Here is a 17349-nt window from a genome sequence, read left to right on the forward strand (position 1 = left end):
TGAGGAAGAGGCAATATTTGAAGGGTAAATGACTAAGAATTTTCTAAAATTGAACAAGGACACGAGAGTCCAGTTTGCAGGAGCCTAAGTCTGAAGCAGTGAAGTGAAAACAAAGCTACCTCTGGTAGTAAAAGTTCACCACACCATAGATGAAGGGAAATCTTAACTGCCAGAGAATGATGACTTAGGAAGGAGCAGGGGTCAGACTGACAGCAGAGCCATCGTCAGCAACAGCAGACTGTGGAAGACAATGGGACAGGAAGTTCAAAGTCTGGAGTCAGAATGCTTCTCCACCTGGAATTCTGTGTCCAGTAAACTCCTCACTCAAGAGCAAGGGAGAGAAGTGGGCGGACTCTGGGTCCCAGGATCACAGGGGTCTGAGATTAGTCATGGGGAGCTGATCCATCACGCTGATTGAGGCTCCAGACCGATCAATGAAACAGTGCCGGTCGGCAGTGGATGTGGCTGGACCCCACGCGAGGCTCTGGTGGTGGTTCCCAGCAATCTCCTGCCAGGGGCCCTGCTCAGCTGCACATTCAGAAGGGATACTCCCCGCTTTGCACAAAGAGGTGCTTGGACAGCCTGGGGTCTGTCATCCAGGGACTCAGGGACTCTGCCCTGCAGAAACAGAAGAACTGCTTTTGCTTTCTGGGCTGCTTCTGTCTGCAGAGACCAGTGCTCGGAAGGAGCGCCTCCTTCCTCTCTGGCCTGGGTGTTTCTTCTGCTGCCTTCAGACCCGTCTTCCAGAGGGAAGGGGCCGCTCTTGGGCCAGAGGCCAGCGTCCTTTCACCAGCTTTTCCTGGACAGAGTCTGGGGAAGGGGCAGGGACAGCTTCGCACGGAGCCTGCGTGCACAGTGCTGCTGAGTGAGGGGTCGCAGTGTTCGCTGAACTGGACCCGGGCCCTTCCCGTGGCTCTGTTGCAGGAAGGGCCTGGGCGGCCAGGAGCACAGGAAGACCACGCCTGCCCCCGAAGACAGTTGTTCTGGGGAGCCAGCCCACTTGCTGACCTTCTCTTGACACATATGGTTTGAGAAAGCCAGGCTGGCATCGGGGTCTTCTCAGGTACCCAAGCAGTCATCCCATGAGTCACTGTGCTTTTAAAAGGCAGAAACAAGACCTGTGGGTTCCTTGCCAGCATAGACACATTACTTTTATGTCACAGCACCCAGGGTGGATAGGGTCCTTAGGTGTCCTGCAGTCTATTGAGAAGATGACCTGAACACTGGAAAACAATGAAAATGTGAGGCCCCAGAAGAAGCAGGGGGCAAGGACCGGCCTCAGGCCAGGTGGCGCCTTGCTGTTCAGAGGGTCCTCAGCAGGCAGAGGAAGGGACGTGCGTCCTGGGGGTGGTGTCCCAGCACAGGGGGCCGAGGGGGCTGGCGGCAGCTGGGTTAGGAGGAAGGAGTTGGGTGGGGACTCTCCCTGTGAGGAGAAGGGAGGAGGAGGAGGGGCAGGGCGGGCAGGGCCTCGCAGGCACCAAGTGCCCAGTGCGCAGCTCTGGCCCCGGGCGTCCTGGGGCAGCAGCGGCCAGCGGGGGCCCCGAGGGGCCGGGGCACCTGCAGTTCATCCTCTTCCTCACAAGAAACCTGGTACTGCTGGGCTCCTCGTTCTTTGGGGGTGAGAATGTCAGGGCAGGCGCCGTGCTGGGGCGTGCTCCCTGCCTGGCCGTGGCCCGGCGGACATGCTGACCCGCCCGTGTTGGAAACATACGTCAGGAATGCTCATGGGCGACCCTTGCGCCACTGATGGTCTCTGAAGTGGGTTTCTGTGAGGTTTGGCTGTTTTCTGAACAAGCGTTTGATTCGACCGAGTATGATTTAGTGGTGCATTTGCGTGTGCATGCCTGCATGTGTGTGTGAGCGTGTGTGTGCATGCACACAGCATTGTCCCTGCTTGTGTTCCCACCGTGAACTTCCTGTACCAACTTGGCATATGGGTAGATGTGCCACTCACAATCTGACGGGGGCACAGGCTGGGAGGGAGGGAGGGAGGGTGGAGCCCAGATGCTGAGGGACAAAGTCTGCCTCTCACCCCATTTGCTCTGTTTCTTGATTCCAAGCCTCCATTCGGAGAAGGAAAGGGGGTGAGTCACCTGCTGTGCCCCAGGCCCAGCTTTGCCTGACCCCTGGCGAGGGAAGGTGTGTCAAGTCAGGGGGTCTGGAGGCCTGCGCTGTACCCTCCAGTTTAGGGGCACAGTAGAAAGACCTGGGAAGGGTCAGATGGGCTTGGGCGGTCTGGACGGTGGTGTGAGGGTGTGGGAGTCTGAGAGTTAGAAGAGCCCCCCAGGGGAGGCCACGGCCTGTGCCAGGCCTGGAGTGGAGGAAGGGCTCCAGGGGGCGCAGCTGAGGAGCTCCCTGAGGCGACAAGAGTGGCTGGGCCGGTGGGGCTGCGGCCCGGGTGCTCAGCCCCAGCTCGGGTTGTTTTCTGGGACTCCTGTGCCTGGTGTGTGGCTTCTGTTTCTGCCCTGTTCTGTTGTGGGGTTTGGGCGAGTGCTGACATCCTTTCAGGGCAGGGATCTGGGCCCCACAGCTGGGTGGCCTTCAGCACCCCGTTCCTCCCATCAGGCTGCCTGCCCCATCCTTTGAGCCTCCTTCCTGCACGTCCATGTGTCCGGCCTGGCTGCACCGGGCACAGCATCCATGGGGAGAGAGGCTGGGCCTGGGCACTGAGCTCCCACGTCTGGTGGCTCCGCCTGTCGGGTGGACGTGAGCCTCTCTGCTGTGCAGCCGTCCATGCCAGACGGGAGCCTGAGAGGGCTCGATGTGTGTCCCCACTCCTTTGTACCTGGTGCCCCCCGTTCCTGGGTCTGCTGGGTGTTCCCTGTGCTCGGGGCATGCTCAGCTGTCTCAGCCAGCTTCCCCTGTGACCAGTGAGCTTGCCCCTGAAGTTTCCCACTGTCCTTGCCCCAGTCCCGGGTGAAGTTTTCCCCAGGGTCTTTTCAGGTAGAAAACAGATGACTAGGTCTCCTCTGGGGACACTTTTCTTCGCACCTTTGAGGCAGACACAGATGCTATTTTAGGAATGTTTTGGTTCTGCCCTCAGCTCATTAGCGGGGCTCCCAGGGTGCGCTGCTGCGGCCTGTATGCTGCTTCCGGTTGTAGGGACGTGGTGATGATTCGTCGCCCCTGAAGGCCCCTCACCCCTTCTCGGGCCTGGTTCAGAGAGGTGCATCCCCAGCTGCGCCCCTGCTGTGTCCGGTCCCCACACCCAGTTTGCCTGTGGGCAGTGGGGCTGAGCAGCTCCAGCGCCCCAGGCCTGGTTCCTAATGGCCTTCATTTCTTTTTTCTTTAAGAATCTAAAGTAATTTATTTAAGAATACATTTTTTCTCGTTTTGTTGGGGATTGTGGGCAACCTCACCAGCTTGTAGTTTGCAGAATTCTTGGTTCTTTTCCTTTTGAAAATAAGTCTTGTCTGGCCTCGGGCCCCCTTGCCGGTGGCCAGCGGTGGTTCTGCTTTGCTAACTGGCTTTGTGTCTCTGGAACTGAGTTCCTCTGGACCTAGAGATGCAGCCCGTCAATACCCAGCTCAGGTGAGCATGTGCCCTGTGTGGCACATGGAAATGTTTTATCTCTGCTCATGTCGTTATGTCTGTGCTTTGGAGATAATCTGGTTGGGAAGTCTGATCTCTTGTTGGATCTATGATTTGGGGCAGCTTCTCTCCCCAGAGCTTCAGATTCTTCCTGCTGAAGTGAAGACAGTCGCTGTGTGCTCTGCCTGAGGTTGTTGCGGGATGAGAGGAATCATGGATTCTCTTCTCACCCTGGAAGTCACCAGGTGGAGAGTGAAAGTCGTCCAGTTGTGTCCAGCTCTGTGCGACCCATGGACTGTACAGTTCATGGGACTCTCCCGGCCAGAACACTGGAGTGGGGAGCCGTTTGCTTCTCCAGGGGATCTTCCCAACCCAGGGGTCGAACCCAGGTCTCCCACATTGCAGCTGGATTCTTTACCAGCTGAGCCAAAAGGGACTCAGCAAATGGTGCTGATGGGGATTCAGCTTCCAAAGGGAAATCACTCACCTCATTCCAGAAGCAAAAGGAAGGCCCCTCTGACCCCCCTGCCCCTGGGGTTGCTGAGAGCTATGCACAGGCCAAGTGGGCTGGTCTGCAGATAAAAGTGTGTTTTGCTAGTGACTGCAGCATTTGTTGAACTTCCGTGTATTTGGGGCCTAGGTTGGACGCTCAGGACATGCAAGCACGGATGGCTATTTGCTCTCTTCCCCACAGGCTGTTTGGGGAGGCGAGTTGCAGAGACAAGAAGGATTGTAGAAAGTATATGCTTAGTGCTTGCCTTGAGCCAGGCGCAGCTGCAGCACTTCGGCCGTACGTGCTAATTCTCACAGCAGACGCTGAAGCGGGCACCTTTTTATGCCTGTTTTATCAGATCAGGAAATCAAGTTACAAAGAGACTAGGTCAGGACAGTCAGTATATAGGATGGAACTGGACATCTCAGAGGAGTTTATTTCCGCCCCTGTGGCAATTGCTGAGCAGTGCTGGGAGGAGGTGTCGTGGCTGACCACCGCGCTCCCACGGGGGCACTTGGGGCCTCAGGGGACTAGTCGTAACCAGATATGTGCTCCTGTGGCGGGGGTGGGGCTCGGGAGGTTGGCAGCTGAGTGACAGGTGGGTTGCAGTGGGGCTACAGACAGGCAGGTGGCAGCCAGGTAGACAGTAGAGGTGCCTCTCCCTCTGCTGTGTCCCGCGTGCTGGCCCTAAGTGGACCCTCCCCAGTCATCCAGACACTTGTTTAACAGAATCTCCAAGTCATGTTGTTCATCAAAACTACCGCTTTCCAAAACATTAAATAGCTTTAAGAAAAAGGAGCAAGCAAAGCTTTTCTTTCATAACAGATTTGAAAAGAATGCCTCCCGAGGGCACCTGGTTTAGGCCTCAGCCCCAGGCTGGTCCTTCTCCCTCCGAGCTTCTGGGGCAGCTTTCTGAGGGGCTGCTGGAAGCCCCTCAGCATTGCCTCTCCCAGTAGCCTCTTCTTAGCATCTCCCACCCTAGATGGAGCTGCCTTTTCGAGTTGTAGGTTCCGGGGCCTCCTCATCTGCATAGAGCTGTGCTTTAGGTCTCTAGCCTGGGGCAGTGAGCCGCCCCCCACCCTGGTTTTGGTTTATGCACATTCTTTGTGGGCGCTGGCTGCGCACCAGGGTCTGCTCTGGAGCTGCTGCTGCCTCGGTGCAGTGAGGGCACCAGACGGGAATGACGGAAGGGCAGCGGGGAACTGGGAAACTCAGGAGGTCTCCATCAGGCTCCGGACATTCCTGCCCCTGCTGTGGTCCTCCCCTTCATGGCCAGCCAGGCTTTCCTGGAGTCTCCCTGAGGGGAGAGGCCAGGCTTGAGTGGGGGCTGGTTCTGGCGTATGCGGGGCTTGGGTGGGACACGAGTCCCGGATTTTCTGTCTTGGGTCAGGAACACATGCCTTGGGGAGTGAGGGCTGGGCCGGGCCGGGCCGGGCCGGGCCGGGCTGGGCGGCCTCTGTCAGCTTTGGGACCAGCTTTGGGGAAGACTGTGTCTGGGGCTGCAGAGGGCTATCGCAGGTTCAGGGCCCCTGTGGCTGAGGCGGTACCTCTCTGGCTGTGCAGAGAAGCTGGACGAGATCCTGGCTGCTGCCGCGGAGCCAGCACTGAGGCCCGACATCGCGGACGCGGACTCGAGAGCAGCCACCGTCAAGCAGCGGCCCACCAGTCGGAGGATCACCCCTGCTGAGATCAGCGTAAGCCCGCCTGGCAGCTGGGGGCAGGGGCGTGGCCGGGGCACAGGGGCCATGTCCCCTCCCTGCCGCTTGTGGTTGTGGAGGGTGAGGGTCCCTCATTTGGACTCCACTTTTCAGGGGTGGGGGTGAAGGACCCCAAATCCTCTTCCAAAGACACTGGGGGCCATCTGAGCCCCCATAGCAGCCACAGTTCGATGTGTGCTGAGTGCTCACCCTTCTGGCTGTGGTGCTCGATGCCTCCTGCCCCCCTGTGCCCCCTAGAGCAGGAACCCCAACCAAGCTGAGGCCACAGCATGGTGTGTCTCTGTCCCCCACCGCCCACTTCTGGGCTGTTTCCACCCACCCCCCAGCCTCACCGAGGCCCCCTGTTTGCTCTGGCCCCGTCTGCAAGAACCCTCCCCAGGGCTGCCTGGGTCCCACAGCGATGGCCCTGCTCCTTGGAGGCAGGACGTGGGTCTTGCTTCTGCGTCAGCCACCACGGGCACCAGGGCTGCTGGAACGAGCGCATGGGGTGTCTGGCCTCAGAATTAGGAGGAGGATGGGTGGGGCTGGATGGGGAGCTAGGGGCCCCGGCACCTGGAGCCTCCATATGCCCCTGCCCCCTCCAACCCTCACAGTCACTGCTTGAGCGCCAGGGCCTCCCAGGCCCAGAGAAGCTGCCAGGCTCCCTGCGGAAGGGGATTCCACGGACCAAGTCTGTAGGTACGGCTGGGCTGGGGGCCGCATGAGGACTGGGTGGGGGCTGGGGTGGGTGCCGGGCTGGAGGCCCCTTTCCCTCCCCATCCGCCAACTGAGGTTGACAGCCTCTCCCTGGCGGCAGCCCAGGAATCTCGTTTGTTTGTGGCCGTATATGGGGGTGAGGGGGAGTCCGTCCTTCACCCAACCAAGAGACCTTTTGCTGAAAGACACCCCCGGGGCTTCTCCCCGTCCCTCCCCGCCAGAGGGCAGCAACGTCCCGCCCTCGCACAGACGCCAGCGTCCCCGGCCCGGCCCTCCTGCATCCTGCCTGGCTGTGCCCCCTGCAGCCCGAGCATGTGCTGCAGCCCTGATGCTGCAGCTGCCCTCCCCTGGAGCCCGCCTCCTCCCCTCTCCAGCACCCCAGCTGCTGCTCTGCGTGCATCCTCTCCTCCACAGGCAGTTTTCTCCACAAGTCGCCCTGCTTGCTGTCTCCCCCCCTGCCTCTTGGCCTGGGGCAGCCAGCTTTGTCCATACCTAAAACTGAAATTGTTCTCACCGGGGGATCCCTCCCAGTGGACACACATGGCTTTCCTGCTCCCTCCTCCGTGACGCTTTCCTCTCTAGGACTTGGAGGACAGTTGCTGTTTCCCCCTCCATTATGAGTCTCCATCTCTCCCCTGCGGGACGCGGGTCTTTCCCGAGGCTGTGTCGGCCTCTGTGCCTTCGGCACCTGTCCCGTGGGGCCTCATTGCCCCTCACCCTTGGCCACCTCCTCTCCTGACCACGGGCTGGATCATCTAAGAAGCCTTCCCTGCCATGACCTCCCCTCCTGTCCACCCATGCACCCACAGACATGTCCAGTTTTCTGTCCATCTCCTCACCCGCTGGCCTTTCTTCTCGTCATCGCTTTGTTCCCGTGTACCCGCGATGCCCAGCGGAGTGGGTGCCTCCGCGCTCAGTCCAGCACTGGCTCACTGAGCACTCACAGTGGCCTTCCCGGGGCGACACTGTCAGGGCCTCTGGACTGCAGACGAGGAAACCGAGGCAAAGCGGGGAAACGACTTGCCCCGGCTCACACGGCCGCCTCGCCTGTCTCCCGTTCACGCATCTGGCCAGTCAGCTGCAAACTGCGAGCCCAGTCCCTTGTTCCCCCCAGGGCCCCTGCTGATTAGTACACACTCTGCGCTGATGCTGGGCAGGGTCTGGGGGCTCAGCAGTCACATGGTGGGCATGCAGGCATATTCACTAGGGAGGACCAGCCATGTTTGGGCGTCAAGGAAGGCTGGGGAGTGTGTGTTTGGGCTCAGACGTGCAGGGGTTTCTGGGAGGTCATGGGGTGAGCTGCTGACAGCAGTGGCCCTTCAGAGGCTGCCGTGGTCGTTTCTGTAGGTGGAAGGTTGGGGAAGAGGGCGCAGGAGGCTGCAGCTGTTTTGGAGCCAAGAAGCAAGTGCCCCTCCGCTCCCTGGCCTAAGCCCCGGGCGTGCTGTTTCCCCCTCCTCCTCTGGCTGCCCCACCGAGCTAGGAGAGGTGTGCCTCCTCACACTCCTGGCAGCCCTGCCTGGCCAGGCCGCGCTGTCTTGTGCCTTAGTCTCTGAAGACCCAGCTCGGGTCCTCGGGACCGCCTGCCCCAGCTTCAGCCTCTGTTTACGCTCTAGCCCACCTCTCTGGCCAGAGGGGGCTTTCTGCAGAGCAGGTATCACCTCGCATCCCTGGAGTTGATCCTCTGTGGGCTCCGCGTTGCCTCGGGGCCCTCGGCCGTCCTCTGCTGCTTCATGTGGGGCTGTTTGCCCCTGTCTCCTTCTGACTCGGCTCTGGCACGCACTCTTACCCACCGACTCTCACTCTGGCTGGATGACCTGTCCCTCAGTCCCACCCAGCCCCAGCACTGAGCCCCGCAGGTCCAGATCTGAGTGCCTGTCCTTCAGGCTGTGAGCCTCTCCTTGGAGACTGCCACTGTTTCCCTTCCTGGACACTCCTGGGCTCAGTCCACAGGGAGCTCGTCTTTAATCCTCCATGCCCTAGCCTGCCACCTGTCACTCACGTGAACATTGATTGCGGTGTCCAGACTCTGGGGCTCCTAACCCCTGGTCCCGTCTGTGTGACCCTGGGCACACATCTCAGTCCTTGAAATTGAGGGTCCTGACGCGTAAACATGCAGCCCAGCTAGTACCTGCCTGCTAAGGCCACTCTGAGGTTCACCCCGAGGGCTGTCCTTACAGCTGATAGTAGCTGTAGGTCCTGCACCTTGAGGCTGGTGCACAGAAGGTGCTGCAGGAGTGGGCAGAGGGCCCCACCTGCTCTGCATCAGAACAGAGTCCCATTTTCACCCCAAGGCAAGTGGCTTGTCTTCACCCTGGCTTAGAACATAGTGTGCCAAACCCCCTGCATCCTCCAGGAGCACTAGCTCATCCCGCGTGGCTCCAGCTTGTGCCCAGGCTGCTGGGTGCTGAGCTGCATCCATGCTGTGCAAGAAATGTGGCGGGGAGGAGACCCAGGCCGAGCCTGGCCCAGAGTCTGTGTCCAGCAGTGGGGGTGGAAGGCAGGCCTAAAAATGATGATGGCGATGGTGATGACGACCGTAGCTGCCTTCCTGGGGCGCCTCTGGGTGCTCAGCCCTGTGCTGTAAGCTTTAAATGGCTCCACGTCACGCTTCCGTGGGAGGGTGCAGGTCTCCAGAGATGAGGAAACTGAGGTGTGAGGATGTGAAGAAACAGCAGACAGTAGCTGGCAGAGCTGGAGTTCAGGCCTTATTGCCATGCACCGAAGCCCCCCAGCCGCACCGCGTGCCCCTTGCTGTGCTGTTACGCAGACACAGGCAGACCGCGCTGTGTGGGAGGACTGGTAGAGCGCCACGGCGGCCAGAGCGCCGGTGGGTGGGACACGGGCGGCCTGCATAGGAATGTGGCCCAGCCCCGAGCGAGGCCAGGTGTGGGTTCGCGCGGAGTCTTCCCAGAGCCCCGTGTGTCTGCCCTCCTTGCACTGGGCCGTGTTTCACTTGCAGCCTGAGCGCACCTGCGGTCCAGGAGTCCGCACTGCGCGCAGGGACACCCGGGAGGCCCCGCCAGCTGCTTCCGCGGCGGCAGGGCAGTGGGGGCCCTGCGCGCTCCGGCCCTGCTCTTGCGCAGACCCTAATGCCATCAGACTGAGGCAGAGGTGGGGTTCGTTTCAACCCTGTGTGCCCACGAGAGAACTGGGGCGTCACGGGGCTCAGGGCCTGGCGCAGGCTCACACAGCCAGTAAGGAGTCAAGCTGAAACATGGGCCACGTGCTCAGCCTGCCACCCCTCCTCTGCCCAGCCTTCCCGAATTTCTGCCACTAGGGCTTCGGCAGTTCATGGGGTCGCAAAGAGTTGGACACGACTTAGTGACTGAACAACAAGGGCTATGGCAGTGACCTCCTGGCAGCCTCCCCCAGTCCAGTGCCCATCGGTCGCTAGGATGGAGCCTCTCTGGACCTGTGTCTTCACAGAGCACCACTCGCCCGGGCCTCAGCTCTCTCTTCCTGGCCACAGCCCTGCTGCCCCCTTGCCTACAGTGAAGCACTCCTGCTTGGGAGAGTTCCCCCTTATATCTGACCGTCTCCCTCCCTCCAACCCGGTTGCCACCAGGGCCTCCCAGTGACACCTGCTTATTCCGCTGCTGGTGGCTCAAGAGGAGGCCTTGCTCAGTCTTGGGTGGGAAGGCCTGCTCCGACCACCCCTCGCCCTGCTCTGCAGTTCCGTCCCCACTGCTGGGGTGGGGGTGGGGTGGGGGCTGCTGTCTTAGGGCCCTCTCCGTGGGTCAGAGTTCGAGTCTTCTCTCAGAGCCTCTGCTGCCGGGCCCTCCTCTTCCCTGTATTTGAACCCATCCCTCTCCGCAGTCCGCAGGAGCCCTACCAACCCGAGGCCGGGCTTGAGGTGCAGAGCCTGGCCTTCCGGGCCCGGTCCAGGCTGAGGGCCTCACTCAGACCCCCTGCCCTGGGCTCCCCGTCTCTCTGTGCTCTGTAACCCTAGTGCCCACACCCACCCTGACTCCATCCTCCGGCGGGCAGGCCAGCAGCTCTAGCAGATTTTGAAGATGCCTTTGCGACCGGGACCTGGGCGGCCCCCCCCCCGGGGGTGGGGGGCGGGCAGGCGCCCGGGTCCGGAGAGGCCTCCTCGCGGGCCCTGACCCTCGGAGCCATGGCTGGGCTCACCAGGGCCTCTGTCTGCAGGGGAGGACGAGAAGCTGGCGTCCCTGCTGGAGGGGCGCTTCCCGAGGAGCACGTCGATGCAGGACTCGCTGCGCGAGGGCCGTGGCATCCCGCCCCCTCCGCAGACCGCGCCGCCGCCCCCTCCCGCCCCCTACTACTTCGACTCTGGGCCGCCCCCCGCCTTCTCGCCACCGCCGCCTCCGGGCCGCGCCTACGACACCGTGCGCTCCAGCTTCAAACCCGGTCTGGAGGCGCGCCTGGGCGCGGGCGCCCCGGGCCTGTATGATTCCGGCGCGGCCTTGGGTCCGCTGCCTTACCCGGAGCGGCAGAAGCGCGCGCGCTCCATGATCATCCTGCAGGACTCGGCGCCAGAGGCGGCCGACACCTCCCGGCCCCCGCCAGCGGCCACCCCGCCGGAACGCCCCAAGCGGCGGCCGCGGCCGCCGGGCCCCGACAGCCCCTACGCCAACCTGGGCGCCTTCAGCGCCAGCCTCTTCGCGCCGTCCAAACCTCAGCGCCGCAAGAGCCCGCTCGTGAAGCAGCTGCAGGTGGAGGACGCGCAGGAGCGCGCGGCCCTGGCCGTGGGCAGCCCCGGTCCGGGCGTCGGCAGCTTCGCCAGGGAGCCCTCCCCGACGCACCGCGGGCCTCGGCCCAGCGGCCTCGACTACGGCCCTGGAGACGGCCCCGGGCTGGCGTTTGGCGGCCCGGCCCCAAGCAAGGACCGGCGGCTGGAGGAGCGGCGGCGCTCCACCGTGTTCCTGTCTGTGGGCGCCATCGAGGGCAGCCCTCCGAGCGCGGACATGCCCTCCCTGCAGCCCTCACGCTCCATCGACGAGCGCCTCCTGGGAGCCGGCGCCACCACCACCGGCCGTGACCTGCTGCTGCCCTCCCCGGTCTCTGCTCTGAAGCCATTGGTCAGCGGCCCGAGCCTCGGGCCTTCCGGCTCCACTTTCATCCACCCGCTCACCGGGAAGCCCCTGGACCCCAGCTCGCCCTTGGCCCTGGCCCTGGCTGCTCGCGAGCGGGCGCTGGCCTCCCAGGTGCCCTCCCGGTCCGCTACACCTGTGCACAGCCCCGACACCGACCGGCCCGGGCCCTTATTTGTGGATGTGCAGGCCCGGGACTCGGAGCGAGGGCCTCTGGCCTCGCCAGCCTTCTCCCCCAGGAGCCCAGCCTGGGTTCCCGTGCCCGCGCGGAGGGAGCCCGAGAAGGCGCCCCGGGAGGAGCGCAAGTCCCCGGAAGACAAGAAGTCCATGATCCTCAGCGTCCTGGACACGTCCCTGCAGCGGCCCGCCGGCCTCATCGTCGTGCACGCCACCAGCAATGGGCACGAGCCCAGTGGGCTGGGGGCCGAAGAGCAGCGCCCCGGCACCCCGGAGCTGGCCCCGGCCCCCACTCAGTCCGCTGTGGTCGCAGAGCCCCTGCCGAGCCCCCGGGCCCAGCCCCCCGGCAGTGCCCCCGCCGACTCGGGGCAGGGCCAGGGCAGCTCCGAGGAGGAGCCGGAGCTGGTGTTCGCTGTGAACCTGCCGCCCGCCCAGCTGTCCTCCAGCGACGAGGAAACCAGAGAGGAGCTGGCGCGCATTGGACTCGTGCCACCTCCCGAGGAGTTTGCCAATGGGGTCCTGCTGGCCACGCCACTCCCCGGGCCCGGCCCCTCGCCCACCACGGTGCCAGGCCCAGCCTCAGGGAAGCCGAGCAGCGAGCCGCCACCCGCCCCGGAGTCCGCAGCGGATTCGGGGGTGGAGGAGGCCGACACGCGCAGCTCCAGCGACCCCCACCTGGAGACCACAAGCACCATCTCCACCGTGTCCAGCATGTCCACCCTGAGCTCGGAGAGCGGGGAACTCACGGACACCCACACCTCCTTCGCTGACGGACATACTTTTCTACTCGAGAAGCCACCAGTGCCTCCCAAGCCCAAGCTCAAGTCCCCGCTGGGGAAGGGGCCGGTGACCTTCAGGGACCCGCTGCTGAAGCAGTCCTCCGACAGTGAGCTTATGGCCCAGCAGCACCACGCCGCCACCGCCGGGCTGGCCTCTGCTGCCGGGCCTGCTCGCCCTCGCTACCTCTTCCAGAGAAGGTCCAAGCTGTGGGGGGACCCCGTCGAGAGCCGGGGGCTCCCTGGGCCTGAAGACGACAAGCCAACTGTGATCACCGAGCTCAGCTCCCGCCTGCAGCAGCTGAATAAAGACGCCCGCTCCCTGGGGGAGGAGCCGGCCGGCGGCCTGGGCGGCCTGCTGGACCCCGCCAAGAAGTCTCCCATCGCGGCAGCTCGGTGAGCAGGGCAGTGGGGAGGGTCGGGCCCCGTCCGCCCCGCCCCATCCTCCTTCCGTCCTCCCGTGGCTCCGTCCCCCCCGCCGCCCATCCCGTCCACTCTGTCACCTGTCCGTGCCACCCCGCCCTGTGCTGTCCTGTCCACCCCTCTGTCCTTTACCTGGCCTCGTCTGTCTGAGACCCAAGGCTCTTTCAGGGACCTGAGATGTCAGAGGTGCTCTTCTCTGCATCCCTGTTGGTGCTGGCAGTGAAGGCTGGGCGTGAGCACCTGCACACCCTCCTGAGGCTCTGTGCCCCCAGGAATCCCTGAGGACTTTCTGTCTCTCGACCATAGGTGCCTCTGCCGTTAAGGGCCCTTCTGTGGTCCACTCTAAAGTTGCCACTGCCCCCCGCCCCCAGCTGTTTGACTTCTTGGTGCCCTGTGCCAACCACTCCCACCCCCGTCCTCTTGTGGCCGTGTGGCTGTCCCATGCGGTTGGTACCATCTTTCCTCACTTCCTTTTGAAACTTAGAAAATACACTGGATCCTTTTCCTCCTAAGACCAACCACCAGTTTCCTGTCGTCTGCCCCGGAAACATTTCTGTCTCTCAGCACCGCCTCAGAGTCCCTCAAATGCCGATTCCTCTGCGTGATTTTCAGAGTGCGTTAAGAAGCCGTTATTAGGTGGAGAGCATCCCCTCTCTACACCTCCGTCTGCTTCTTCCCCGTACCTTTCCCGTTCCTCTGGCCTCCCCGCCCATCGCCTACACAAGGTGGGCTTAGAGAGGCCACCTGCTGCTCTGGACGTGGGCGAGGGGCTGGGGGGCTGCTCTGGCTTGGGGTCAGCTGCCACAGCCTCTGGGCTCATCCCTTGAGGACCTCATTCCCGAGAGTCTGCCCCACAGAGGACCTCCTTGGGCCTGTGGGCCCATGGCTGCTGGTAGGAGAGCTGGTCTGAGTCAGAGCTGGCCACCCCCGGTCGGCCCTTGTCTGCTTTTGCCTTCCGCACCCTGGCAGCTCGCCCCCACTTCTAGCTTTGTGGTGTCACGGCCTCCAGACTCCTCCTCCTTGCCACCATGTGACCAACCTCGTGAGTCTTTCCTGCCGGGCTTGGAAGGCAGAGTTCACAAAGCAGTGAGGGGATCCAGGTCTTACTCACAAGGGCTTGTCCAATCTACTTTTTTCCCAGCTAGGGACTCAAAACATAGATGTGGGCTTGGGAAACTAGTGATGCTTCTCCTAAGTGCTTTGGGGAGCTACCCTCCAGCTCCTGTCATCCTGGGCTGGCTCTGGGGCCCTCCCTGCTTTCACCTCTTACAACTCCCAGTTGAATGTGAAAGCCTTATTCCTACCAGGACAATGTTTACAGTGCCCTTAGAGAGGGTGTTAGGGGTGTGGCTAGGGGTGTCCAGTTGGAGTGAGCAGCCCAGGCCTCTCAGGAACAGACTCCTGAAGGCGGGGGTTCCCTGATGCAGCCTGGACCAGCCACCATCTTCGCTCTGCTTCTGCTGCCTCCACCAGCCCCTGCACTCCTTTGTGCCCCTCCTGATGAAAATTCAGGCCGTTGACAGTGGGCAGCACCACACCTGGCACAGTGCAGGCCTTAATAAAACACCTGCCAAGTGCAAGTGCTGTCTGCTGTGATCTGCGGTCTAGGCAGGCAGCGTAGGGCAGATGCCACAGAAGGACAGACACGCGGTTGCAGTTTGCTGGCTGTCGAGACCCGGAGCCACGCTCAGGGCGGCCCGGGCCCTGTCTTCGCTCCTTGGGCTCCTGTGGGGCTGAAGAAGACGGTCTCTCAGGAGCCTCCTGCTGTGTCTCCCGCACTCGTCTTCAGCATTGCCGTTTGTCGTGGCAAGGCTCTCTCGTCCAGTGGCTCCGGGTTGCATCAGGACCTGCGTGTGTTTCCTTTCTTGGATGTGGGGGTTGGGGCAAGGCCAGCAGTTCCAGCTTTTATATCCCATCTGCTCTGCAGGCCCATGGCAGAGTGAGCCTCTTTCCCTCAGGAGTTCCTGCAAAACTCCAGACTCCTACTGGCTTCATCTGGGTCCCCTGTGTCCCCTGAAATGGTCACCTGAGTCAGGGAGATGCAGGGCTGCTGTTGGCCAGGCCTGCGTCACGTGCTATCTTAGGGGTCAGGGCTTGTGGTCAGCCTAACTACTGGACAGGTGCTAAAGTGGGGGTGGGGGTGATATCCAAAGGGGACTCAGGTGATGTTCCCAGAGGTAACAAATGCTAGCGAGCCTAAAACAGGAGACTCCGGTGTGCCATGGCATTCATCAGCTTTAGCAACTCACTTTGTTCCCTGATGTCGGCCTGGGTCAGATGGCCCTGGATATCAACCCTCAGCGGGTTGCATCTGGGTTTGTAGTCTTGGACAAACTACTCAGCCTCAGTGAACTTCGGTCCCTCCCTTGTGAAATAGTGGAGGTGCGCAGGTACTCTGCCAGGCCAGCAGGTGGACTCTTAGCGTCCTTATGGGAAAATAAGCATGCTCTGCAGTGGGAGGGACCAAGACGCGTTACTTCGTCTTCACCGCCTTTCTTAGATGGATACTAATGTAACCTCCATTTTCCAGACAGTACAGCTGAGGCTCTAAGGAGGGCCATCCAGCCAGTGAATGGTGGCATCTGACCTCAAGCCCTGCTCTTTGTCCACTATAATCTGGAGTCTCTGTCATTAAACCCCTTCTGGTGACAGACATGGTGTTAATGTGCAGTAATTCCCCTCACATTCCCGGATGTCTGACTCTAGGTGAATGACCGCATAATTGTGGTTATCTGGGTCACTAAGACCTTTTTTGTACACTTCTTTGTATTCTTGCCTTGTCATCTAGAGCCAGACATCCTGGAGTGTGAAGTCAAGTGGGCCTTAGGAAGCATTAGTATAAACAAAGCTAGTGGATGTGATGGATTTCCAGCTGAGCTATTTCAAATCCTAAAAGATAATACTGTGAAAGTGCTGCACTCAACATGCCAGCAAATTTGGAACACTCAGCAGTGGCCACCAGACTGGAAGAGGTCAGTTTTCATTCCAATCCCAAAGAAAGGCAACGCCAAAGAATCTTCAAACTATGGTACAGCTGCTCACATTTCACACGCTAGCAAGGTAATGCTCAAAATCATTCAAGCTCGGCTTCAACAGTATGTGAACCAAGAAACTTCTAGATGTTTAAACTGGATTTAGAAAAGGCAGAGGAACCAGAGATCAAATTGCAAACATCCATTGGATCATAGAGAAAGCAAGGGGTTCCAGAAAACCATCTACTTCTGCTTCATTGTCTATGCTAAAGCCTATGACCGTGTGGATCAAAACAAACCATGGTGAATTCTTAAAAGAGATGGGAACACCAGTCCACCTGACCTGCCTCCTGAGAAACCTGTGTGCAGGTCAAGAGGCAACAGTTAGAACCAGACATGGAACAACAGACTGGTTCCAGATTGGAAAAGGAGTAAGTCAAGGCTGTATATATTGTCACCCTGGTTATTTAACTTATATGCAGACTACATCATGTGAAATGCTGGCTAGAGCCAAGCTGGAATCAAGATTGCTGGGAGAACTATCAACAACCTCAGACATGCAGATGATACCACCCTAATGGCAGAAAGCAAAGAGGCGATAAAGAGCCTGTTGATGAAAGTGAAAGAGGAGAGTGAAAAAGCTTGCTTAAAATGCAACATTCAGAAAATGAAGATCATGGCCTCCAGTCCCATCACTTCATGGCAAATAGATACAGAAAAATGGAAACAGGGATAGATTTTCTTTTCTTGGGCTTCAAAATCACTGCGGACGATGACTGCAGCCGTGAAATTAAAAAACACTTACTCCTTGGAAGGAACACTATGACCAACCTAGACAGTGTATTAAAAAGCGGAAACATCACTTGGCCAACAAAGGTCCATATAATCAAAGCTATGGTTTTTCCAGTAGTCATACACGGATGCGAGAGTTGGATCATACAGAAGGCTGAGCACCAAAGAATTGATGCTGTCAACCTGTGGTGCTGGAGAAGATTCTTGAGAGTCCCTTGGACAGCAAGGAGATCAAACCAGTCCATCCTAAAGGAAATCAACCCTGAATGTTCATTGCAAGGACTGATGCTGAAGCTGAAGCTCCAATTCTTTGGCCACCAGATGCGAAGAGCCAACTCACTGGAAAAGACCCTGATGCTGGGGAAGATTGAGGACAGGAGAATAAGGGGGTGAGAGAGAATGAGATGGTTGGATGGCATCACCAGCTCAGTGGGCATGAGTTTGAGCCAACTCCAAGAGATGGTGAAGGACGGGGAAGCCTGGCGTACTGTATAGTCCATGGGGTTGCAACTGAGCAACGATTTCCCTCGCGCAGAAATGCACGTGTGTTCGTTCTGTAGACCAGCACCGTTGTTTATCAACCGGTGTGTAACAAACAGCACATGGATTCTGAAGTCACTGCAGTTGAGTCCAGTCAGTGCCACCTGGCAGGCCCAGTGGCCTTAGCCCCTTCCTCCCCCACTCCCCTCTGCGCTGCCTTCCGCTCCTGCTCACACT

General features: G+C 60.3%; 1 protein-coding gene across 7 annotated transcripts in view; it reads left to right on the forward strand.

Moving 5' to 3' along the window:
• Positions 1–17349, forward strand: part of SHANK3 (SH3 and multiple ankyrin repeat domains 3) — a 50989-nt gene that overhangs the window by 26302 nt on the left and 7338 nt on the right. For all 7 annotated transcript variants that reach the window (XM_088837606.1, XM_088837608.1, XM_088837609.1 and 4 more), the window contains exons 19-21: positions 5588–5718; positions 6336–6420; positions 10588–12841. In XM_088837606.1, coding sequence (XP_088693732.1) covers positions 5588–5718; positions 6336–6420; positions 10588–12841 — 2470 coding nt within the window. The remainder of the gene's footprint in view (positions 1–5587; positions 5719–6335; positions 6421–10587; positions 12842–17349) is intronic.

Source organism: Moschus berezovskii, chromosome 6 (genome assembly GCF_049115385.1).
Source record: "Moschus berezovskii isolate FMDL1 chromosome 6, NW_MosBer_1.0, whole genome shotgun sequence".
Taxonomy (NCBI): Eukaryota; Metazoa; Chordata; class Mammalia; order Artiodactyla; family Moschidae; genus Moschus; species Moschus berezovskii.